At 40.5% G+C, this 27,646-nt stretch overlaps 1 protein-coding gene across 1 annotated transcript in view; it reads right to left on the minus strand.

The window, feature by feature from the left end:
• Nucleotides 1-290: 290 nt before the first annotated feature.
• The window catches only part of itpk1a (inositol-tetrakisphosphate 1-kinase a), a 199,805-nt gene continuing 172,449 nt past the window's right edge, over nucleotides 291-27,646 (minus strand). The window contains exons 7-11 of the mRNA XM_067991937.1: nucleotides 27,351-27,391; nucleotides 17,260-17,425; nucleotides 16,378-16,445; nucleotides 13,540-13,702; nucleotides 291-8,716 (exon numbers count right to left, since the gene is read on the minus strand). Of these exons, the coding sequence (XP_067848038.1) occupies nucleotides 8,400-8,716; nucleotides 13,540-13,702; nucleotides 16,378-16,445; nucleotides 17,260-17,425; nucleotides 27,351-27,391 (755 nt within the window). The 3' untranslated portion in view covers nucleotides 291-8,399. The remainder of the gene's footprint in view (nucleotides 8,717-13,539; nucleotides 13,703-16,377; nucleotides 16,446-17,259; nucleotides 17,426-27,350; nucleotides 27,392-27,646) is intronic.

Genomic DNA, 27,646 nt, shown 5'->3' on the forward strand with positions numbered 1-27,646 from the left:
GATTATAAACAAAAATGATAAAAGTATTTAGAGTGACAATTCTTCTGTAGCTAAATTTAATAGTCATGCATTTCAACACACAAATACAGACAGTCCCCTTCGGGTCAAGAGGATGGAATAGATTTTGACTCCGGACATGAGCTCTCCTTAAAAACATACAAAGGAAAGGAGAATGGGAGGGGAAGGAGAAACAATTTTGGGTGGTTTAGTAAACAGGTTTAGAAATGAACAGCAAATTGACAATGGATAGACACAGGCAGCACACCTCAAAGCAATAAGAGAAAGACCACTTTAAATTTTGTAATTCATTTTTACTATTTTGGTGAATGTATGATCATGCACACAGTGAAAAGGAGCACGGTTAGGTTCAAGGCACATGTGAGGGAATTGGTCAAACCCAACTGATTGCACTGCAAAGAGAGGCAGATCTTCAGTCAATACAGATATCATTACAAAGACTTTCTTCAGTCAGTTTTCAAGCTTTTCAATCACCTCATAACAAATCATTTTAAAAAGCCACTATTCACTAACATATGAGTCACTAGGAATTTGCTATCTGTTGGAGCAAATAAGAGGTAGTGGATCTTGTTGACATGCATCAATGTTCAATTACATATATGGTTCTACAGTTTACACTAGACAATGATCAGCAGCAAGAAGCAAATTATTCAAGCTGAATAAAACATTAGTAATCTTTTTTTAAAAGAAGTGTTGATTATACTCTAAACAGAAAACATTCACAATGACAAAAAAATTATACAGGTGTAACGTACAGGCAACTATTATTAGATTAATAGACAGTAGTTTCTGGACATTACATACACCCTTCCTTTTGTAAGCAGCTCATAAAATACTTAAAGAACTGGTCACACTTCTAATGGAAAACATTTTTCTGAGAGTGTATATTAGGAGGAGGGTTGACTGTGATGAGTGGCAATCTATTTCTACTTTACACCCAATGACATCAGCAACATGAGGGAGATGCAGAGCAAAGGTCATGTACTATCCTGGACTGACATCTCTGAACCTCAACCCAAATAGTGACATTTCCATTTCCCGTAATCTCCTCCTCTAAGAATCCATTAAGTGGGAGTAGAGTTTAGTGCTGTAGCATGATATCCACTGTCAACTGTATTAGACTGTCCCATATTCATTTCACTTAGGACCCTTAGCAGCTCTGAAATAAAGTTTTTCACCTCCAATGTTGGATTTGAACCCAGTCCCAAGTTGAAAGGACACTGTTGCAATGCACTTTGCTGCCCAACCTACTTCAATAACACAACCAAAATCTTTGAAATTGTAAATGATTTGTCAGCATGTACCATCTGAGATATTGTATGGAACAATTTTACACGTGCTAAGCTGCTTAGGTAATACATTACTGTAAGTGGAAATTGTGTATAATACAAGAGTTTCGTACTTTCTGTAAAACTTAGGTAAAAATGGAAGGCATTAAATAGTATGATTTCTAACCTTTAGTGTAGATATCCTTCTATGAAATCAGCTAAATCTCCAAGTAACTTATAAGACAAACATTTCTGGCACAAATGAGGCCAAATTGTACGTGAGCTAATTACAAATCTCCATTATAGATAAAATACATTCAGAAGTTTGGGGAAAGGACAGAGACAGGGAGGGAGCTTGCTCAATCCCTCTGACTGGGAAACTGAAGCACAAATCTCAGCCTCAACCAGCATTCGTTCTGCTGCCCCCATTGAGAAGAACTGCCACTCGTGGATGACAAACTATCCATGGAGCGGGCCGGATATTTGTGGAGAAGTCAGTGAAGTGATCACTTCTAGCTGGAGATAAGGTAGCTACGGGCAACGCTGAATAGGGAAAGTGAGGGGGAGATGGGACATTAACGCAGCTTGGAGCTAGCTAGCAATTCCCTGTAGCTAGCCCGACAAGTCAACAGTTTTCTTCTAAGGAGAGTATAATTTATATCAGAACAAACCACTGCACATGGGCCAAGGATTGGAAAGCTGCCGTATACTAAAGGAAGGACGCAACATTTTCCCCATAACTTTCTAAAAACAATACACCTTGAATTTAAGGGTCAAGCAGGTCAGTCATGAATAATCCAATTTATCTTGTGTAATCAGTTGATACTATTTCCTCAATGGAATGCTCTTCCTGCCCCTGAAGATGTTGTAAGTATGACATTGCTCGTGAAGAACACACTGTGGTTTAAAGTCACAGATCCTTCAAGCTACTGGCCAGACAGAAAACAATTCAATTATAAACTGCTTTCAAACAAACTCTTGATGCAATAAACTGGAAGAAATCACTTTAATTAAGATAAGCAATGGTGACTTAAACTCACTTAGCCCGTTGTCCCTTACCAGCCATAACATCCTAAAGTGCCATCTCATTGTTTGATAAGGACTTTGTGAATGTTGAATACTGGTGTCAGTTTATCAGTATGTTTTGTCCAGCAACACTGGAAATTCTGCAGACATACTTGTGCTGCTGGACTATCTATTAGATTTTCTAAATTATGCAATGGCAAAGGTAAAGTTTGAAAGTGCTTTACCTGAAAAAATGAATTTTACTATTTTCAGATCTATATCCCCATTGAGCTGTTAGTTGAAAGCAATTCCAAAGATTCAGCCCACAAGATGTTTACTGCAAGGTAATCCAGCTTTAAAATGTAGACAATCATTACCAGGTACAACTGGTTTTCAGTCACTTTATCTGGACTGTAAAAGCAATGCATCAAACGCATGAATAAATACTATTTTCCATTAATGTTGTACACATGAAACAGATCCACATAGAACTCAAAGATTTGCACAGTCACTGAAGGGCTCATTTCTAGTGACTCTGAAAAGTTGAAAGAACATATGCAACTCAGTACTTTAGTGGCTCAGCAAATATTTATGACTGGGATCCTACTTTGGCTATTTCAAAGCAGCAGAGTATTTAGATGGGTGGACTTTTAAAGAGAAAATATCTGGAAACATTCATTCTACCTGCCCAATAAGATCAGTGCGTGAATGCATTGCCATTTGTGCTATTGAGTTATACGGACCAGGAAGGTTTCAGGTTCAATCCTTGGTATATGCTAAGGGGGTAGGGAGGGGAGTACGGATTGTGGGGACGGGGGGGATGTGGGGGTGGGGGGAGTGGGTGAGTGCGGGAGTACAACTGGCTTTAGTGTCCTCGGCAAAGGGGCTGGGGGACAAAAAAAATTGTCAGGATTCCCATTGCTGACCCTGCCGGGACTTCAGGTGAGTAAAGATTGGGCTTGACTGTGAAGGCCCACATGGTTGAATGGCTCACAGACTTTTAGAACTAGAAAAATTCTACAGTACATAGGAAATATTAAATGAAAACGAGGGATGTTCTTTACTTCTCTTTCTCAACCATCACAATAACGTTATTGTTTTGAATGGGCAAACTAAAGGCCTCCATTGGTCACAAACATTGGGATTCACTAACCATTAGGAGTGTGATCATTACTGCAACAAGCCACAATCAATCAATTTTAATTACCAAATTCAATCTAGCTTTCCCTGATTCTTCTAAAACTTCCCTAAACTGGAATACTGTAAATTTATGTACAGAATCCAGGTCACATTTGAAGCTTTAAGTGGGAAGCATTCAGATGTTAGGTTACCTCACAAATCAGCAGAACTCACATAAAAAAGGTGTTTTCTTTTGAAGCTCGCAGAATAATGATAGGTCAATAATATTTCAATGCACAACTCTTAAGGATTCATTGGTTTGAAAATATTTCAGTGAATTAAACCAGTCAGTTCAAAGCCACCACTTGGTGGTAACAGTGATGATGATGAGACTCCAAAAACAATGGTAACCTACATTTTAAGGTTACTCTATAGTTTTTTTTAAAGTAATTCCAAGATCCCAATTTGGATTAAAAAAAAATAAAGAACATTTTGATAGCCAAATTATTTTAGTTACCAAATACACTGGAATACAAGAGAGAACCTTTCTCAATAGGGCAAAAAAAATACAGGTGCTCAGTCTTTCCCACTCTCTTCAAAGAGTATTTTTACCATTGCCTGACTCGATTAGATCGCAAACTAAGGTTGCAACCAAACTGAAAAAGTAACCAAGCTGAAAGGGGTATATAAATCCAAGGTGGGTGCAGGACTCTCGCTCCCCACTGTGTTTCAAATGCTCTCGATAAAATATCATGGCTAATTTATTGGTGATTATACTTTATATTGGAAGCACTTAATATAGAAAACTAAATTTACAGTTTACATAAAAGCACTTCAGTGCTGCTTTACACATCTGGCTTTGCCTTGTTCTCTTGTCTCTAAGTAATGCACATTTCCTTGTTCATCGCTAAATGCTCACACTCTGGTGTCATTTACATATTATGGTAAGACTTTTGTGCTCGTCCTCTCCTTTTTCCCCACCCCTCCTAATTTACCCCCCACTGTCCCACAGGCTGTATCGGCCAGCTACCATTGTTCTCATCAGAAATAGTCATGTTTGTAACCTTAAAAATGTACAGATATGCTCCTGAATAATGCAACATTTACAAAATAAAACACACTGTAAAGCAAGATTTAAGATTCACGTTATATACACATTTCCTTTTACTGTCAACTATGCTAAACTGAAACAACTGATTATGGTTAAGATGTACAACACAATCATCACACTAGAAAAATCCAATTCAGGGCTGAACTGTATATAGAGGTCTGGTCCCTTGAAGCCCTTATAAGAAACACAATAATTAAATGGTTAGTTTACATCCCAAAATGCAACTGACGTAATCACAAAATTTAAATTGGTCTACTATTGGTCATTGAACCATTCTGAATGCCTTGTCAAAATCCAGAACCAGAATTTTTTTTTGAATGGTGCTGAATGGAACAGCTGATGGGTAAATCTGAAATATCATTCACTTACATGAGACAGTAATGTTGCTCTTCATGCAATAAAACTAGCAGAATAAACAGCAAATATTTTTGGTTTTACGTAAGCAGCAACTGTTAAAAAATAAAACTGATAAATTAATATACAATACATTTTGGTGAAGCTGTGTAGACTGTGATAACTGGTGCCACAAAATATATATTACATATACATATTATAGACTACACACTCCACTGGTCACTAGAGTGCACAACTTAAACAACTACTTTTCCCATTGTACAATATTACCAGAAAGCATTGGGTTATGTCTCCATGACAACTGGATGGATGTACTGTACTAAATTTACTCCAATCTGTCCAACTCAGTCCTAAGAACTGCCGAGATTCAGATATATTCAGGGACTAAAACCAGGGATTTGTTGAACCAAAACAGGAGCGTTCTTCTTTTAATGGAAGACACCAAAGACATCGGCTTAAAACAGAGAGGTGCGGCCTACCCCACAAAGACCTCCGGGTTTGGGACAACAACTAAAAGTATGAAGCGAGAAATTTGCCCCACGGGAACCAGCTAAAACCATTAGCACATAATAAATAGGGAGGGTCTCATGCTCCCAGTCTTCCAACCAAGAATATTTCTACAATAGTTTAACTGAATGAGTTCACTGTATTAGCACTAATTTATTTTTTTTTGCAGCATTTATGTTCTTGAGTAAAACCATTATTCTTGTATAAATTTAGAGCATTTACTTTGCTATTTTGATGAAAATACTATGGATTGTTTGTTAGTTTATAAACAAGGCAGTTGAAGAAGGAGTTCCATCATAGAACACTGGCCATCCAAAGCAGAAGGTCATAAATTCAGTTTCCAGCCCAACTGCCTTTCAAGCTGGCGATTGGCTGAGTTTTGCCAATTTTTTGTCAGGCTCCCCCCAAAAAAAAAAGCACTCAGCAACAGAACAAAGCTTTCTCCTAGGGGAAAGGAAAATTGCAGTACTGTTGCCCCCCACCATACAATCCCAGTTGAATTGACAGTAGCTGAGGAAGTAGTCACGGTACTGGTACTGATTTTCCGCAAGAAGGCATCAGTAGGGGAACTTACAACTGGGGGAAAATGAAGAAAAAAAAACTATTATTTTTTTTAAAAGTGTACCTTACCGAAAGTGACCTTGTAATGAACTTCTCAACTGTGGGGAGACAAAAACTACATCTATCTATAATATATTAAATTTGTTATGTATGTCATGCCCACTTTATTTGGGCATCACCATTCTGTGGCACACAGTCGTGCCTCCAGCTGCACACTTCTACCACTTGATGGGGCTTCATAAACTCCAGAAGCTACAGATCCCCATACCTCTTCGTACAACATCACTAATACATTGTGGGAAATTCGCTGGGTCATAAATTTCCATGGGCAAGGACATGGGAGATCCTCTAATCCTTTTAAATTATCCATGTAATAAACTGCATCACTTTAAATTGTAGGTACCATGGCTACACTTAGACTCATGGGATATCGAAGCTAAACAAATGTGCCACCTTCTGGTAATACTGCTCATGGAAGACAAAGTTGTGTATCTCAACTTGGACAACAAACAAAACAAAAAGTTCTCATTTTTTAAAAAAAAATTGCTCAATGCCCAATTACTTATCAGTAGTTTATATTGAAGAATGAAGCAGTGCAATAGAGCCTCGCCAATGCATTAAGGCAGCAAGAACATCACTCACCAATCTCACATTACTTCTCATGCAACGAGACAAGAGAGGAAATACACTGACATATTAAGATGGCCGTCTAATATCTAGTGCATTAAACTTAATTTGCTGTAAACATATTTAGGCCTGGTTTCTATGGCATGCCCAAAAGGAACAAGTCCCATTTATAACCAGGCTCCAGGCGTAGGGTTACATTTAAGGGCTGCAAGAAGGTTATGGTGGCCTAAAAGTGTAGATTTTTTACAACAGTCTCAATAAAACCCTCCAAAGCTTCTTTTAGTAGCTAAATCAAATGAACTGGAGTGTCTAATAAAGCAATATATTAGCCTAATAATGGTGCAGATTTTCTATCAGATACACTGTCTTAAGTTTGACTTTAGGTCTTAATTACAATGCACACCATTGTAACACATAGAAAATTGCTCAGCCAGTGTCCTCCATAGATATCTTCATACATAATCACTTTGGATTTGAATCAGAAAAATATGGATTTTTGTTTTGTGTAAAAAATAGGAGCAGTGAATGCATGAAATTTTGAAATTAATAAAATAAAATAGCCACTTACCTTTGGTTTCAAGAATGTAACTTCCCTCTGTTTTTCTTTTCTTTAGCATAGCAAGCACTCAAATAACCTACTTCTGACCCTTCCCTTTCCCATTTCATTCTAAACTCGCCTAAACTCAGGTTCACTGGCGAACAGTATTGAAACTGCAAGTCTCTGTTTAAAATAGTGAAGCCCTCTCATCATGGGAAAGAACTCTCTGCTGATTTAAGACACTACCCACCAAGCATTTGTAAACTGTGATCCTGGAAAATGAGCAAAAATTTCGCAAATTCCTCAATGCTGCTTTTTTTTCCATTTTCTAAGCATGGAAACCAAAGGATAAGTAATGACTATTTGTAACTTTGAGCTATAGGCATCACAATCTATAGATACAGTGTAAAACAGACATGCTCTATAGCTATTTGCACAGAGTTTCGTTCACACCTTGGTTTCAAATGAACAGAAGTTGTATGAAAGTGCATTATTGGCGACTATTAAAATGAACAACAAATAATGAGACTACGAAGAATACTGCATCATCATGTCTTGGAATCTGTGTTGTTCATTTTCATAAGCCTTTAACCACCCAGGGTTACATGCAAATCAGCTGTTATTTGGACACAATCTCACTTTACCTACATCAATATCCCCTCAACCTATCCTTCCGAATTTTATTTGAAATGCAGAACTATTATTCACTGAGACCTACTCTAGCCAAATAAAGCCTACACAGCATGTCCTATTCCAAATTCAACCAGATTTTTACAGATTGATGTAACAAATCTTATTGGAGTCTAATAAACTGTAAAGTCCACAGAACTCTCACGGTGTCTTGCAGCTTCTAAAAGAAAACTACAAGACCATTTTAAAAAGGCTCAAACCATTTGGGCCCTGTGTGATTGATTGAGGTGAAGTGTCAAGAGGGAAGAAAGATGAAATGCCTGAATACACAGGACGAATGGAAGGTTTCCTGATTAACTGAATTAGCCACTTGTGATTGATTCCTGTTGACAGCATTAGTAATAGTTCCTGTATGGCAAAAGCCCACCAAAGCAATTTTTGCTAATGTTAATGTTTAACAAGAATTAGATTGAGTATCCACACTGTATCAAAGGATCTGCAAACTGCTCCTCAACACCCTTTCGATACTGTGCTCCAGTCTTTGTACCAGTTTGTGAAGTCATTCAAACAAAACATAAATTGTTCCATTGATTTAAGAAAGTGGTTCATGTTGATCCCCATTAAAGATCTATCCTTGGGTTTGGTCCAGTGTTCTCAGTGGTTATTGTGAGGAAGCCTTAGTTGCCATGGGAGCAACACAGTTCTGAAAGTTGGGTGGCAAAGCAGAATTGCAACTTAGTCGTTGGTGTTGCAACCTCTTGCTATTGTTCGGGTCATCTTCCACAAGCCACGTATCTTTTGTTGTCATGGTCACAAAACCCGAGGCAGCGGAACAGGCCCGGTCTCCACAAATGCTTGCGGCCTGCTCAGCTGCCTTTCCATTCTGGTTGAATTGAGGAGGTTCTGGGTTTTGACCTTGCAGAACAACCTGAATGTGGTTTATTAGCTCAGCGAAGAACTCTGGAACGCCTTCGTACCCTGCAACAAAGTCAAACTGGTCATTTGTTTTGCTATAAACGCACATATATGAACTTTTTGTAGTAGCCAATGTTTTGTAGACAAGAGAAACTGATATTTATTTGTCAAGAGGCCACACACCTGCCTTTCAAGACAAACAGTACACCATGTCTTCTTGGGAACCTCCTGTTGACATAACTCACGAGTTTAAGATTGGCTTGATGGGCATAATGGCTTTTTCTTGTCCCTAAATCTTATATTCATTGGCTATGCCCTACAACAGCAAATGTTTGCAACATGAAATTGGTCTGGACATACTTCACCATTTTTGGATAGGTCTGAAGTCTTTAGGTTTGAAGATGAGTATGCAAGCACAAATTAAACTTAAAACACTGTTACTTTCCAGCTTTGCCACTGCTTCAGGTGGGGGTTAAGCACTTTTTAAAAAAGAGGTTTATTGTACAGGATTCTTAGCACAATTATCTCTGTACAACACCTTTCATGCTAGGCATTCCATATAGACATATAGGAGTTTTTCATTACTCTCCACAAGATGAGTTCCTGATTTTAGCCAGACTACCTTGAGATCAGCCACAAGGCATTTTCCTCACAGGAAAACTGAGAGAGCAGAGAATGTCGATCCTTAATGAAACCCGTAACGCCATCAAGCATTGTAGAGAGATCAATAAATCGGAAAACCTTCACAACTTTTAGAAAACTTAGAATACTCTTTAGGGTAAAATGAGCTAAGGTTAAAATGTTATTGTTAAGGAAGTCTCCACTATTTGCACACACAGCAGCCAATTACAAGTTGGCATCTGACTTGGATGCAAAACACTTTGGACCACTGCCAGTACTCCTTTGGTTTCAAATTGATAGAAACATTCTTTTTGTACTCACACAGAGTATTTCAAGCTGAATCCAGGCTTTAATCACACTGAACACAGATTTAAAGGTCTTGCTTAAATTAGATGTTGTATGGAGACAAATTAAAATCACACTGCTTTTCGGGACACTTTACCCCAATCCATCATAGTCACTTTCTAATTACTGAACTTTTTTAACATGTCATATATGTAAACGTTAAAGGTTAAAGTTTACATTGCACAAAGTTCTACTGAAAATTATCAAGGACTTGGCGCATTAATATTAAGGTGAGAGGACCTAATCTGTTACTATTGGATATGTCTTCCGAACACTGCAGAAGCTTTATGTTCATGCAGGAGAAACATGATATGGAGGAACTGAATGTTTGCATAATTCACTATCCAAAATCAACTGACGCTCTGTGAAGTTTGAGGTCACAACTCCAATATCCTATGAGGTCATATGTCACACCCCAGACGATGGAAAAACCATCAGTGTCGAAAATATAGCACTTGTCTAAAAAATCACAAGTTCGTTATCAACATAATGCAAGGAATCGCTGGATGGTTTCCCATGAGCTAACATTATTATTTGCATTTGTTGTATTGCATGTGCCTGCTCCTCCCCCCTCCTCTGCGGTCGCACAGCTTTCAGCCATCTGGGTCCTACACTCAACCTCTCTCCCTAAACCCCTCCAACCTTGCTATATCTCTATGTCAGTTTTTTCTCCTAATTAAGCCCTTTAGAATGCTTACTATGTTGTTTTTGCAAACGCGATTCCATCATAGCTGACAAGCTTGAGTTTTCGTTCAGCAGTTTATGACACAACCTATAATCCTCCGATTGGCATCTTGTTATGTAATACAATGTAATTAAAATCTTACATCTGTGTGAACCTAGTGTTGTGCGATTTACTGTCAATGTGTGGCAACAGTTCCTTTAACCAATCAGAATAACTGATGGAGTATAACTGAAAAAGAACGATTAATATTCTTGAAAAGCTGAAATCAATTAAAAAAAATTTTTAAAACAATGTTACAGTAAATAGTATTCAAATAGATTCTCAAAAGGCTCTGACTTGGTGATTCTGCCTGTTATCACCATGCCAACTGTCAGCATTAACCACGGTTTGTAATGTTGGGCCAGGTTTATGTTGAGGAATTTGACAAACTGTGTTTTGAGTTTGTTTTGGAACTGGATGAAGTGGCATCTGCAAAGGGCATTATAAGCAGGAGACGGAAAGGCAGAAGAGGCATTTGACATAATGTTGTATAAAACTGAAAACCCGCTAACCACTAAGATCACCTGTGCCTGGAAACACTGGTCCATGGACTGCAGCTCATCAAGGGATAGATGTGAAGTCCAAAAGATACATAAGAGTGGGGCCTGTTCATGAGATGCAGAAAGTGATATTCACAGAAAGACCGCACAAGCGCGTCCATATATCGCAGTAATGTTATGTTTCCGAAGAATTTTTTTGACGGTATGACTGGACTTCAAGAAAACCTACAGGATGCAAAGCAAAACCATCCTCTGAAATTCAAATCAGTCCCGTAAACCAAATTAGCCAGTTCTGACAGCGATGGTATAGCTCTTTTTATATTCTTTAGAATAAATTGCAAAACGAAGCATCTGTAACAGCAAGCATTCATTGTAATAGGCCCACTGCTGCACTGAATATCAGACCCTCCGATACATAACTGAGGAGTGAACTTTTGCAGTTTAAGATGGGAAATTTTGGGAGCTAAGCAAAAACGTTACATCTGAAACGGTGCTGTAAAAGAGCAAGTTAGATTGAGAGGCCACTGTAGTTATTGCCACTTATTAACAACATTTAAGGAAAAGATTTGGACTGAATCGCAAGATTATGGAGGGAAGCTACATATATTAATGCATTCAGTAAAATCTGTGCTTAAAGGAGGATGGGAACGGAACTGCTCCAGTTCAGGCCTGGAATTCAGAGCTCCCACTGGAACACAACGGTCACAAGAAGCCAGGACCGCCTGGGGGCGGAAGTCTCTCATTTCAAACAGCGAAGCTCATTAAAAAGGACCTGCAACATTCCGTCTCTTGCTGCTAACAACTGTACGTCCCCAAAAGCAGGAGGCTGTCATTTTGACAACAGCTGCACAACAATTTGAGAACAAACTCACTGCTTTCAAAGGCATTACATAAAAGCCAAAATACACAGACACATGGAACTGGCACTGAACCCTCGAGAGTATTATTTCAGCTGGTATGCAAATTACGTTAAGGCAGCTCGCACACAATGGGATGACTGCACTACTCTAGCCTGTTTATTTCCTGTTTCCCAGGGCTTATGCAATGTTTCCACAGCTAAAGCTGCAGAGGTCACATCAGCTGCTATTTCATTCTGGGGGTGGTGGAATCATGTTGATTATAAAGGTGCCAACAGATATAGGATTGTACACCCTGCATCCCAAATTTACACGGCAACCGTATTTAATATAATTGTACAATCTTAATTGTCTTATAAAGGAGATTTCTGTATACTTGCCACTGTCTCTCTATTACGTCAATAATGGATTATCAAACGCCAAGTATATTCATTAGATTTAATTAATTCAAATTTTCTGGGCAGCTAGTGCTTTGAAGTCTCATATGAAATCCATCTGAATATCAAATTGACTGGAATAACAAAGACAACAGCAAACTGTATTTATATAGCACCTTTAACATGAAAAATGTCCAAAGGTTCTCTACAGATAGGTGTTTGGAAAATAGACGTTGAGCAAGAAAGGAGAGATCAGGAGGGGTGATCAAAAGCTTGGTCAAAGAGGAGCTTTCAGGCAGTCTTTAAAGAAGGAGAGAGAGATGGGGAGGCAGATGCATTCAGAGAGGGAATTTCAGAGAGTCCAACCCTGGTGGCTGAAGGCAGGGCTGCCAATGTTGGGGTGAAGGGAGTGGGGGAGGGAGGGGGGGATATAGAAGAAGATGGAGTCACGGGAATGGAGAACTCATGGGAGAATATAGGGCTGGAGGAGACCGCAGAGATAGGGTGGAGTAAGACCGGAGGTGGAAATGAAGACGAGGACTAGGATTTTAAACTGATTGCCGTAAACCAGATCCCAATTTCAGAATTCTAATTACACAAATGAATTCAGGGATTGGTCCTAAAATGTTGCTGCAGTCAAATGGGAAGCAGACTTAAAAGGTGAATTAAATTCAGCTGAATTATTACAAAATTCTAAAATGAAGGGGAGAAGCTTGGATACTAACTCATGTCACTCAGTTCTCCTTTGTTTTCACTGTAAGCTTTAAAGCCGCTGGTAAACAAAAAGCATGCTAACAGCATGGTTATAAACTATGTCAGAGTTGAAAGTGAATTTGAAGTGACAAAAAACATTGTGGCCAGCTCTACCCTGCCTGTCACCTGCTTTTGCCCTGACTGCAACTATAGAGGTTTTCATATTGCCGGTGATGTATGAAAAGATTTCTTTTTAAAAATCATTTAGATATGCCAAACACACAAGCTGCATGTTGGTGTGCATACCAGTACTTTTGTTTTTCTACCAAGTATACGTCCACTTATAAACATCAGCCATAGGAAACTACTTCAGTTGTAAGCTGACAGAAGCAAAATCAGACATGCTGTTTCTTTTTAAATGCATAGCCATCTTTTTCTTTCCTGGTTTATTAAAACTCTCTCTTCTTATAAAAAGGATGATTTCACCAACAAGACTACAAACTTGAAACACTCAAAGTCTCTCTTCAGTGTACAGTGTTGTCAACACTATCGCGAGTCCCAGGATTTGCAGATTTGTTCCCACTTCACAAGGGAAATTTAAATGTATGGACAAACACATACAAATTTCCCACATGAAATACATGCACTTAGAAAACTTCGACGAATCACCGGACTCTCGAGTAACTTGGGAATGTTGGCAAATTGGAACGTGACTTTGCAGCATTAAGCAGAAATGTGTCTCTTAAAAAGATACAAAAAAGCTGTTTACCTGGGAATGCATTAATATCGATGACGGCATGCTGACCAGTCTGGTTATTGATGATTACGTCAATGCCAAACAGGGATATGCCAAGTGCTTCACGCAGTGTCCTGGATATTTTTCTGATGACTTCATCACTTGGGGGCCTGAAGACGCCTTCCACTACATCGAGCTGGAAAGAGCACAAACAGCCAGTCAACCAGGGTGGTTTCAAAGGCTTCTGATTCAATTAATAGGAAACAAAACTCAGGGGTTTCCTGACACAATTCCACATTTATAAACCAAGTATATATGACACTTTTACATGACAGAGGGTGTATTAAACAAGCAAATCAATCACCTGAATAAGCATCCTGAAATGCAACTATTTTAACTGTGCTACTTGCTAGACAACAAGCATTTGAATGGCAAAATACAGAGATTTTTGGACACTAAGGGAATCAAGGGATATGGGGGTAGGGTGGGAAAGTGGAGTTGAGGTAGAAGCTCAGCCATGATCGTATTGAATGGCGGAGCAGGCTCGAGGGACAGTATGGCCTACTCCTGCTCCTATTTCTTATGTAAAGCTTAAGGCGTCCCGCAATTTGTAAAGAAAGATACTATATCTACTTGTTGTACATTTCATTAGAAATAACTCTGAATTTTAGATATTTTTTTCTATCTTTATTCATTCACTAGAGATACATTGGGCTTTCCAACAAAAATTACATTTTAATTTTTGTTCTACAAACACTGCAGTACATATATCTCGAAGTAGTAGAGAGGAATTTCAGAGTAGAGAGAAATTATTTTGATGGGTTGATTTAAATAGTCTGTCCATTTCAACAGACTGTCAGCTTCCACTACCCATAGGTGAAGCCTGTTGAATGGGAAATGAAAATACACCAGAGGAATGTTCTCCACTTTTGGTGTTAATTGTGCGTTTATTTATTTATTTAAACGTTGCAAATAGAAATGCAAATTACTGGCAGACACCAGCTCATCAGGAATCAGCTGCAATAATGCTCAATTCGCGCCCCTCCTGCTGGTTTAACAGCCATTTAAATGGACTGTAACCCAGTTCTCGACAGTGGGAAATTAGGCAGAGCAGTGACTTTCTATAGCCCCAGTGATGAGGCCAGTTCTGGATTTTGAAATCTATGGTATAACATGCGAACATACAAGATTGACGGGCAGGAAAAGACCAGCTGGTCTATCAAGCCTTCCCCACATCATGACTAAACACTTCCTCCCTCCCCACCAAAAAAAAACAGAAAACTCATGGAACCAAGGACTTTGTTTTTAAGAGTGTAATCAACCTATTTGAGATCAGAAACAAAAGAATAAACTACGTTGCAAGTTTTTTAAAGACCTGTCTGCATCAAATGCTTGTGTTGTTTGTATTGAAAGTTATATTCATATGAATTGCTGGTTTAATTGTGGCTTTCTTTGTACTTATAATGGCTTATTTCAACTTCTAAATTAGGAGTGATTTCCCCATTGGGGACAGTAAAATATGCAGCTGAAATTTTAAACAGTTCACTGCTGATTGGTTCAAAGTGCTCTGGACCTCATTGCCACTCAGCTGATTATGCGCCAGTGAGCCCATTACAGTAGACTTTTTAACAACCCAGTGTAGCAGGTGGGTGGTTAGCTTCCAGAACAACCCATCAATGGTGACATTGAACCAGTTAATGTAGCCACAGCAACAAAATCCACATTGACCCAGAATTAAACTGCTACCATTCAGCAGCTGAGCTCATTCCAGGTCGTTTTGCTTCTCTCCGGCAGAAATGTGCCACATCTCTCAATGAGAGCTGATTGACAAGGCCTTAGCAACCAAAACCAGATTAAAAATAAAATCCTTACCAGTTTTAATCCCATTATTTTTTTGGTGGAAAACAGGGAGATGCGCAGGGAGGGAAAACGTGGTTTCAGCCTATTTCCGGGTTTTCTGTCAGTTTTAAATGGCCATTTCTAAAGAGCAGTAGACGCAACAGTGGAAAACATCTCTCCCATTGGCCTTTCAAATTGCCAGGAACCTGCGGGCAGCCAAAACTAGTCGGAACAATAAAATTAAGTAATGCGCTTGAGGAGCCCAGTGGCAGTAATGGGGAAACGGCTTCCACACCACATTAGAACGAGTTCCTGCAAAATCCTTAACTGATCCTGTAATCCCAGGAAAGGCTCTGTTATATAGAGTGGCAGTGTGACCCAGCACATACATCCATTCGATTGCTTCTTCTGTAGTTTGGCAAAGGGATCAGAAAAGTTTACGTCTTTCTGGATGATCTCTGCAGGACCACATAGTTACTGCCTGCCCTGTGATTCATAGGTCAAACAAACATGATACATCAAACCCACAGGCCTCTTTCGAAGCAATAAGCACTGTTGCCACTTGGGTTTCTGGCTCCATTGTAAAAGGAGGCTTTTAGATTGTTGCAGTGCCAAACACCAATGGTCAACTTTGCTTTGCATCCAGCTAGGTTGTTACCACATGAAGTTTGTACTACGACAGGATCGCTAGCTAAGACACAAGCATGCTGAGGCTTCTTTGCAGCTGAGCTTACGGACACCATGTGGTTGAACATTCTGTCAACCTTTGCGTCATCAGATAGGAAGATAATTATGGCAGGTAAACAATGTCTCATTTCTTCCTCTTCCATCACCACCGCCCCCACCCCAAACCAAAAAATAATGGAGTGTGATTAATTCGTTGGGGAGCAATAAGGCACGAGTTAAACCAGAAAATAACATTTTCATTTTTCAACAGCACAGCTTTCCCAAAGGGGAGCACAGGGTGAGTGTTTAACTTCAAAAGAAAAAGAAAAATCAGAAAAATGTAGGGGGTCAAGAGTTAGTACTTACTGCTGTTAAATCAGATGAGGACTCTGGTTTTGAGACGTTGTGACTGTTGAAGAATATTGTTTTTCTGTCTGTAAGCAATAGAAATTTGACAAAAATTAACATCTGCACAAAGCCCTTTAAAGGGACAGTTCATCATAGACATACTTTTTCTTTAAAAAAAAGAGAATATAATGTAATCTCATCCCTTCATGGGATTTTTTAGAATAATAGCTGATTTATTGAACTCCTAATCCAGTTGGCCGTGCTTCACTCCATCACATCTCCAGGCTCAGGGAGAGTAAGAGGGCATCGAAAGTATTTATCACCGAGGGACTGGGTATGGAGTGAGGATAAAGCACTCCCGACATTAATATACTGCCTGAAAGGGTTGTGGAGGCAGGAACCCTCACAACATTCAAGAAGCATTTGGATGAGCACTTGAAATGCCATAGCATACAAGGCTACGGACCAAATGCTGGAATATGGGATTAGAGTAGACAGGGCTTGATGGCCGGTGCGGACACGATGGGCCGAAGGGCCTCTATCCGTGCTGTATGACTCTATGACTCTATTAACCTCTAATATTGAGGGAGTGAGGTCAGGGTAAGAAGACAGCATTCCTGATACTTATCCTGGCATAGCCCAATTTAGGGATGGATTGGATTTCACTCACACCTTGTGTGAGATGACCATTAGGTGGTGTAAATGTGGCATCCTGTGTTCCATACTTGATACTGGGCCCAGTCAGGGAAAGGACGCAAACAAGTTCAGTCTAAATCATGGCCCTTGGTTAATGGGTTGCAGGTTCAACAATTGAACAACATGAGGGGTGCTTAGGGGAACAAAGCAGGAACTGCAGGCAGGAAATTGAACTTTTCTCATCCAAACTCTCCTGTAACTAACCTGAAACGCCAGTAGAGAAGTTCTTCAGTGAAGGCCGTTCAACCACAGTGTACGACTCTCCAACAACAAACACTTTGTAGAGAACTGCGTTGTGGTTTATAAAGCTCTGGATAACACACTGGGGCTTTATGTCTTTCAAACCACCTTCACTGAAAATAATTGCCATCTGTAGAAACAAATAGTTTATATCATATAAAATTATATGGACCATCTGCTACTCTTAACTCATTCTTTCTCCAGATCTCATATCTATGGCCCTTTGTACCTTTCTCAGTCCTTCCTTCTTACAATCTTCAGGCTTTTATTACTTACCATCACCTAAGCACCACTTCTTGATTTAGCTTATCTGTTCTCAACCTTGGCTATATCTTACTCTTTTGGTTTTAGCCTTTGCCTGGGTTTTTTATTCATAAAAAGTCATGGTTCATAATCAGGCAAGAAAGAACTTGCATTGATATATCGCCTTTCATGTCCCCAGCACGTGTCAAAGCACTTCACAGCCAATTAAGTACTTTTGAAGGGTAATTACTGGTGTAATGTAGGGAAACACCAAATTTGCACAGCAAGCTCCCACAGATAAATGACCCAGAGTAATCTGTTTTAGTGATTTTGGTTGAGGGATAAATGTTAGCCAGGACACCGATAGCATTCCCCTGCTCTTCTTCGAATAGTGCAATGGGATCGTTCACATCCACCGGGTGGGCAGACAGGGCAGGGCAGAGAGATAGTTTAACAACTCATTCGAAAGACAGCACCTCCAGCAGTGCAGCACTCCGTCAGTACTGCACTGGAGTGTCAGCCTAGATTATGTGCTCAAGTATCTGGAGTGGGCTTGAACCACGACCTTCTGATTCAGAGACGAGAGAGTTACCACTGGGCCAAGACCAACACACAAATAAGTAAACATATAAGGATTAATATTTTGCGGTTTTCTAATGCCGATTTTATATTTTAGGGTGATAAAGCTCTCTCTTCTATATTGGTTTTAGCGTCCTCACTCACTTCATGCCATCTTCGACTGATAGATTGGGTAGAACCTTGCTCTCAGAAATCTAAGCCTGTGAGTGACATGTAGCGCGAGATCAGGACAGATTGTCTTAGAACTAAACAACTGAAAGCTGAATAGTACCTTTGCCCATTTCTGCTAAACCATGAGGTGAATTTTCTTCAGATTTCTAAAATGTATATTTTCAGAAAAGAACCACTTAACTTCTGGCAGGTAAGATTTTTCTACAAATTTAGTCAAATATCAAAGTAGATTTAGGCATAAAAAACCCACAGCAGCCTTGCAAGGAGACTTATTTATCCCCGAGAATACTCATCTCCCCTATTCCCATCCCCCCCCACCCTCCGAAATGAAGCAGATGAAAAGACAGCAGGATGCGGGATTAATTGTGGTTGCTCCAACAAACAGCCAGGACCGTCACTATGGGCCTAAAGATTTTCTTCTGTTTTCTATGGTCCTGAGCAACTCTCTTCATTCACATTTTCAGACAAGAGGTCGGCACCATCTCAGTATCCTATTTCAGAGAGCCTCTCCAGCTAATTGTGTTGTCCTCTTGGATTCCCTGTCACTGAGTGCTTGGAATGCTCTCGTTTGTCATTTAAACTACTGCTGTAGGATTGGCCAATTATTTATCATTACAGCCTGTATCATGTCATTATTAACTAAATTCAAAAATAAACAGTTTTTTAAAAAAAATCCTAGAGCGCATTTGTTCATTGCTAATATTTTCTCAACAGCCATGAGAAACCTTTTTCATTTTTGACTGAAGTGACAAAATGTAAATGCTTTCACAGCGTATGACACAGCCAGTTACTGAGGTAGGCCGGAACGCCCAATTATAACAACCTCCAACACACCTACCATCTGTGCGGAGAGCAAACATTAAAACAGATTGGGAAAGAATGATCAACATATTAAAATACTCTCCCACTCTCCATAGCAGAAAGAATTCCTGCCTTCACAAAAAAATTGGCCAATGTAGATAATCATTTAAATACGAGTTATTTTTCTCTCCCCAAAAGAAATCTTTTTTTTCTAACCAGTCAGCACACTTCTCATACGTGTTTTTGCTAATATACAGCATATGGCCGACTGGGATTCCAGTGCCATCTGGTGGCATGTCCAAGAGCTACAAGCAGAACACATCACATGTCTCTTCTACACTCACCGATCTAGCAGTTGGAAGTAAGGGAACCCACACTGTGATTATCTGCTATATAAAGTAGCCAGCCAAAAGTATATGCAAGCCCCTGATTGTATCATTTACAGGAGGAAATCTCCTGTTACTACATAAATCATTTGTCAGCAGCAGCTGTGATATCCTTGTGCAGGTATGTCCGTTACATAGCAGGTGATGCCCACGACTTTGTATAGGCTCCAAGATGGGTGTAGTGTGACACCAGGACTTAAAGTTGAGAAAAGTGGGGACAGAAGAGGGACACCAATCCAGAGCACTGCGACAGCCTAATTCTATAGCCGCAGGCCCGAACAGCAAAGATCAACAAAGGTATCAAACGTTCTCCAACTATCCCAAACGTAGAAGGGTTCAGAGATAGTCAGATTACACATGTCTGCAAATCTAAAGCATTCAGATCAGAGTTATCCCAATGGGAAAATGAGGAAGTGTGATCATTTCTGCCTGAAATATGATCAGGTTCTATTATATAAGAACATAAGAAATAGGAGCAGGAGTAGGCCATATGACCCCTCGAGCCTGCTCTGCCATTCAATAAGATCATGGCTAATCTTCGACCTCAACTCCACTTTCCCGCCAAATCCCCATATTCCTTGATTCCCTTAGAGTCCAAAAATCTATTGATCTCAGTCTTGAATATACTCAACGACTGAGCATCCACAGCCCTCTGGGGTAGAGAATTCCAAAGACTGACAAACCTCTGAGTGAAGAAGTTTTTCCTCATCTCGGTCCTAAATGGCCGACCCCTTATCCTGAGACTATGACCCCCTAGTTCCAGACTCTCCAGCCAGGGGAAACAGCCTCTCAGCATCTACCCTGTCATGCCCTCTAAGAATCTGATATGTTTCAATGAGATCACGCCTCATTCTTCTAAACTCCAGAGAACATAGGCCGGTTCTACTCAGTCTCTCCTAATAGGACAACCCTCTCATCCCAGGAATCAATCCAGTGAACCTTCGTTGCACCCCCTCTAAGGCAAGTATATCCTTCCTTAGATAAGGAGACCAAAACTGTACACTGTACTCCAGGTGTGGTCTCACCAGAGCCCTATATAATTGCAGCAAAACCTCCTTACTCTTATACTCCAAACCCTTTGCAATAAAGGCTAACATACCATTTGCCTTCCTAATTGCTTGCTATACCGACATGTTAATTTTCTGTAATTTGTGTACAAGGACACCGAAATCTCTCTGACTACCAACATTTTTAAGTCTCTCACCTTTTCAAAAATATTCTGCTTTTCTATTATTCCTACCAAAATGGATAATTTCACATTTCCCCACATTATACTCCATCTGTCACCTTCTCGCTCACTCACTTAACCTGTCTATATCCCTTTGCAGTCTCTTCGCGTCCTCCTTATAGCTTACTTTCGCATCATCAGCAAACTTGAATACATTACAATATATATCAATGACTTAGATGAGGGGACCGAGTGTAAACAGTTGAGACCCAAGCACTGATCCTTGCGGCACTCCACTAGTTACAACCTGCCAACCCGAAAATGACCCGTTTATTCCTACTCTGTTTTCTATCCGTTAATCAATTCTCAATTCATGCTAATATATTACCCCCAACCCCATGAGCCCTAACCTTGTATAACAAACTCTTGTGTGGCACCTTATCGAATGCCTTTTGAAAATCCAAATATACTACATCCACTGGTTCCCCCTTATCTACCCTGCTACTTACACCCTCAAAAAACTCTAATACATTTGTCAAACACGATTTCCCTTTCATAAAACCATGTTGACTGCCTAATCATATTATGATTTTCTAAGTGCCCTGTTACTAAGTCCTTAACAATAGATTCTAGCATTTTCCCTATTACTGTCAGACTAACTGGCCTATAGTTCCCTGTTTTCTCTCTCCCTCCTTTCTTGAATAGCGGGGTTATATTTGCTACCTTTCAATTCACAGTGCATCACAATAATATGTTACTTGAATCATTTCTTTGGTTTTAAGACAACACACATTGTTTGGATAATAAAAAGGCACCACAATACACATTATTAGGCACTGTGTCTGAGGAAACTTTCCCAACCTAGAGTTGCACTAGTTTTGACTGACCTAATCTCACTTGTGACTGCAGGTCTCACCAAGGGTGAAAGTATTCCTTCTTTTGAAGGTGATCTCCCTCCATTTTTCCTGTTGTTTTCCTCCCTTTGTCACACACAAATATAACAAGTGGGCAGGTAAGCTGTCCCTGACAATATGACTCAGAACCAATCTGTAAAGGGCAACCTCTGGGTGAGATTCTCAATGACTTTTCCTTCATGTGGGACAATGCCCGATCACTGCCTGGCACCTCCTCACGGGGAAAGAGCCTGAGGGGGGGGCAAATTAAACATGTGACACACCAAAATGGAATACATTGGCACTCTAACAATCCGCCCCGCTCCACCTGTACCAGTCCCAGTGAAAATGTTTTGCACATTTCACCCCTCTTCCCCCACAGCTTACGCAGAATAACTTTCCTTTTCTTAAAAATCAGAATTTAAAGCTTGGTGGAAATTTTCACAATGCTTTTAAGTCCTCGGAGAATATAGATTTTAAATTGCTAATACTTAAAATGCATCAAATTTTACTGGAATCATAAACTCCAAGCATTGAAAGATCTAAAGCACTCATTAAGGTGCCTGCAGATTTACCAGAGTTTTATCCACAGCCATCCTTTGTCTCAGTCACTAAATAAAAAATTATAATGATTTGTTACACCATCAGAGGCATTTTTGAGGTCCTTGATCAAAGGGTCTTTCTTGCCTGCAGGCATCCTTCACATCCTTGGGTATTCTACCTTAAGCCCCAGTTAATCTGAGAATGAAAATATTTGAGTTGATTTCCTGAGAGGATCCTGCCTGTGGGCATCCCTCACTGCCTGAGGCAACCTCACAGTTAGAAGCCAGCACGAGCAAGGCCCTGGCTGAAAGGCCTGTTTTATTTTAACTAAGGCAATAAACAAACTCCCATCATGACACGCTCACAGCCCCAATTTAAACATACTTTTCTGAAACCAACTATAGACACAGTGTTGCTGTTCCAATCTAGTTTTCCTCCAAAAGAAAAAAGAGGACTTCATGCACTGGAATGACTGAACCCTTATCAAAAAGGGAAAATTTGCATCTGAGCAAATTACAGTGGAATAACAGGGAGGGGGCATGGAGTTAGACACAAGACAATTGAATGTTGCCATTCACCACAAGAGTACTCCCACACCTGCGAACTCCACCACCTAGAAGGGCATGGGCAGCAGGTGCACAGGAACACCATCACCTCCAAGTTCCCCTCCTAGTCACACGCCATCCCGAATTGGGCATATATCACCATTCCTTCATTGTTACTGGGTCAAAATTCTGGAACTGGCTATTAGCACTGTGGCAGCACTTTCATCACATGGACTGGAGCGGTTCAAGAAGGCCCACTACCACCTTCTGAAGGATAACGAGGGATGAGTAATAAATTCTGGCCTTGCCAGCAATGCCCATACCCCCAAAATGAAATTTTATTTTGAAGTCTTTGGTCAGTATAGTGGTTTTTGGGATGACAGCAGAACAATCTCATTGAATTATAGCTCTTTTCTTTAAAACATTCCACACATGACTTGCTGTGCCTGAGGGGGTAGATGGGTAACCTGCTGGTTGACCGTCACCAGTTCTGCTCTACAGTGGCTGTAAGGGGGTAAGAAGGGCCGAGTTAGCTACCCAGTGATAATCTGCCTCTGATTTTCCCTCACTCCTTCTCCTTGTAGAAATGCCTGGATTTCGGACCGCAGTTCTCCACAGCACTGAGGCTGACAGCATCATCATCACAGACGGCCGTGAAATCGGGGAGAGAGTCACATCAGGCAAGTATGGCTTCCATTAGCTACCATGATAACAAATCTTCACTAACAAAGTTGTTGATTAAAAACAAAACTATTTCACAACAAAAGGAAATTGTTAAAATAAAATAGAAAACCATAGACTAAAACTACAAAAATTTTGTAGGTCTATTACCACACTGGCCCCAGATAACTGCGACACTCCTCCTAACAGCAGGCTTCAGAGCAGCACTGGCAGAGGGGTGGGCACAGGTTGTCTGCCCTGAAGTAGTATTAACTTAAGCCCCAAGAGAAAAGGGAAAGAATACCTTAAAGAGCAGTCTAATGCTCAACAAAAAGGAGATGCAAGAAATGTTTGAATAGAAAAAAAACCTTTATTGGGGCCAATCACATAGAAGAGAGAAGAGAGATTTGCTTATTTAAAGTGTCCAGTTTTTCTTTATTTGAAATCACAAGCTTTCGGAGCTTTGCTCCTTCGTCAGGTGAAGGATTTCATCTGACGAAGGAGCAAAGCTCCAAAAGCTTGTGATTTCAAATAAAACTGTTGGACTATAACCTGGTGTTGTGCGACTCCTTACATTTGTCCACCCCAGTCCATCACCGGCATCTCCACATCACAGTTTTTCTTTCTCCACTCTGTACCTCTTCTCCCCACTCTTTCCCACTCTTTTCCAGTCTGTACTGCTCTACTTCACTCTTTTCCATTCTCTACCCCTCCTTCTCCACTCCTGTTTTTTTGTTCAATATTTATATGCATGCTTTGTGTATCCATTCTGAAACTAACATCCATTTCTGTGTTTGACACACTGCTCCGGAAAAAGAGGCAAAACAGCATGATGATATTGATGGAGCCTGAATAGAAATAACCCCCTCTCTCTTCTCCTCTTCCCCCCGCCCAATCTGGATTTTGAACAGTCTGTAAGTTAAATCCTACCCCCCCCCCAACTCCCTCCATGTCACCTGTAACCATAGATGAAAGCGCTGAGGGTCAGAGCTCGGAGAGGATAGCGAGCAAACTCTCCTCCCGAGTGCAGGGTGTGACGTACTTCCCAGGACAATGCCCCAACTGTACATCTTTCATTTGTACTATTTGCTTTTTATAGCAGTGTGATCCCTCCCACAGTTTTAAGAATGCAGAAACCATGAATGGTCCTATTCAATGGGGCTGCCAGAAACAAACAGCAACAATTCGTCCCTCACAGTTCGTGATGAAGAAGGAAAGCTGGAAGACAGCAATAATTCTGTCCAAGGACACGATGTCTGGGGCAGTTGGATCCCCTGGAGTGGGTGGGGTGGAATTTACAGTTCAAGGATGCCAGTACATTGAAGCTGGAGTTGAAGTCTCAAAAGTATTATTAATAGGCTCAGGTCAAGAGTTAGCATTATCAGCAGTAAATTTATCTTTAAAAATTCCATGAAATATGCATGCGGAGTCTTACATGTCAAGGGAAACTCTATGTGATGATAACAATCAGTGCCTCCTCATGCTGGAGTAACACTCCCCTGCCTTTACCACGTCTCGACACGTAGGCCACCTCCATTCAATGTGGCGGATTCCATCGCCAATGTTTTTTCCTCCTTTACTTATAACTCTTGCACCTATAGAAGGGTGCTGCTGGTTTTACAACTGCTTCAATGAACAGCTCGACATCCCAAGCCAATGTGACCCAAGATAGGGAAGTTCAGTCCAAGTCCTGGAGTCTGTATTTGGACTGACTAATGGATTTAAAAGATATGGTGGCACCCTTATCCTCTTGTGATTCCACCACCCCCCCCTCAACCCAACCACCGCCAAATGCCTTCATAAGTTCCCTTCTTGTAGTGGGCTACAGTAGGTGAGTAGATGCAGTGGTCCACCGGTGACAGTCTGTTTCCTGCTAGTTCAGGGGGAGGGGTAGCATCGGATTACCAGTGGCATTGGGACAGTATGTTCTGGATCCCTTCAAATTATTTAAGTTCAAACTGATTGTCAAATAAGCGCAGTAAGTGTTCTTCGGGTTTCAGCCTTGTGGTGACACACTTTTGTACATTCCCTGATAATCTTACAAACAGACCCATATTTGGAGCTTCTGCAGCCAAATCAAACATCCAAATGCAAATTAAACAAGCCCTCATCCTTAACTGTGGCTCCTCCAAGTCTGTTTCAAAATGTTTTATCCAACTGTTCAGAAGATTGAGAGATTTCCAGAAGAGCTGGAGTGCTGAGCACGCCCGAATAGCGTGCCTTGTTCTTCACTGCTATTAAACAAAGCTGCATGTCCGGGTACTTTACATGAGACTTTAGGGCTGTCGTAGGAACTATCTGTAGATTTGAACTGGACCTCATCCAATTAACTGCAGAGGGAGGGTTGATGTGCTTTTGGCCAGATGTTACCCAAGATCTCCTCGATCTCACTACCATAGCAACAGAACTATCACTATTTTAAGAATAAATATCTCCATGAAAGAATCCCAAGCTCCAACGTTCTCCCAAGCGACAAGCCAACGAAAACAGGGACCAAGGCCGTGAAGCCTTTAGCGACGCTCTCTGAGGAATTGAAGTTCTTAAAGGGCAAACTGCTTTAAAGCAACTCTCAGAATTCTATGAGAGAATGTCAGGAGTGCAACAAGATGCGCTCAAACAGAAAACAATTAGGGCAAGTGATTCATTGCTCAGAAACAGGCATTTTCACTACCTCTGAGACTTTTTGTGCACAATTGCGGTAATCGGGCAACAAATTGCATGGGGCAAAAGTAGAAATTTGTGGGAGTTTGTGTTAGAAGGCACCACGCCAAATGGCTTGTCCTAATGATGGGCTGATACATGGGAAATACTTCCTGTATTGTAGGAGTAACCTCAACCTTTTAATAAACTCCACATCTTGGGGGTAATTTTGACATTTTGGCGATAGTGTAAAACGAGCGATATCGAATCAGCCAGCTGTTATACATCTCTCCCAATTTTCATTTCCATCGCCTTCAACGGAGAGCTGTACAACAGGTGGCTGATCAGAGATCGCCTGTGTTACACCATCGCCCAAAGTCAAAATTACCCTCCTTGTATTAGCAGCTTAGCTAATTTAGTCAAGCTCTTGTCTGAGTCAGAACATTCTGCATTTGAGCCCCTCACCAAGACTTGAGTTTATAATCTAGGCTGACACTTCAGGGTAGTACTGCATTGTTGGAAGAGACGTTTTCCAGATGAGATTTTGAACCAAGGGCTGGTTTGCTTGTTTTGGTAGTTCAGATGGAAGTTAAACTTCCAACATCACATTCCTCCATTAACCAACACTACCAAAAAAAGACAGATTAACTAGTCATTCATCTCTTTTAGGAATGCAAAATGGCTGCCCTGTGTACACGTATAACAGTTACCGCATTTAAAAAATAATTCACATGTGTGAAGCTCTTCGAGACTTTGCTGAGAGACACGAGACACTATATGAATGCCAGTCTTTCTTTTTAACTGAATAGCTCCACCCACATTGCAAATGAATGTTTGGAAACCCTGAAACGATCTTTGTCAGAAGCTAACATTCTGTAGCTCTTGCAGAACAACCTGAGAGTTGTGCAATTTGTCTGCTCCAACCTTCACTGACACTGCTGCGCAGCACAGATTATAGGAGTCAACAGTTGCTAACCAGCCTTGTACTCGTGATTGTAACAGGGAGGATGTATTCAGTGCTTTAGCGCCTATAAGCTCTGGCAGCATTAATACATATAGTTAACAGGATATACATGATCAAAATGGATCAGGAATGGTTTAAATAAGTATCTCAAAGCCCACTGGTGTACAGGTAGTCTAGGCCTCAGTGAAAGCTTCCCTTGACAAAATGGATACTGTTGCATTTGTTCACATTCTTACACCTCATTGCCACTCATCACTGGGTTAGAAGCAGTAAGCTCTTCACTATTATGTTAGAGGAACAGATGGATCAAATACAGATTCTTTTAAGAAAACTGTAACAAGGATCTTTCAGTTCTCAACTGGTTCATACATACATTCAAGAATGGGGAAATCTTGCAAATAAACTGGGTCCCAGTATAGCTAAGTAATTTCTTACAAATTTTTGTGTTTTGTTGTTACTCACCTCATGAGAGTTGGTGCCGTGTGCCACTCTAGTTTTGCAAACTACAAAGGAAAAGGAGATCATTAAAATGAATGGAGTGACAAAGACAACAGCCTGACAATCTCCCCTCCTCCCCCAAACTAGGTTGTACGAGGAAAGGTCTAATCCCAGAAACAATACCATTCATCAACAAAAAATCCAATTGTGAGACACAATAACCGAGAAATACACAGCAGTAACCAAGAGGAACCGGCACAGGTGAACGTGAGGGGATTAACATTTCCCTATTCAAAGAGGTGAAGTGGCACAGGACTTCC

Source organism: Heptranchias perlo, chromosome 10 (assembly GCF_035084215.1).
Source record: "Heptranchias perlo isolate sHepPer1 chromosome 10, sHepPer1.hap1, whole genome shotgun sequence".
NCBI lineage: Eukaryota > Metazoa > Chordata > Chondrichthyes > Hexanchiformes > Hexanchidae > Heptranchias > Heptranchias perlo.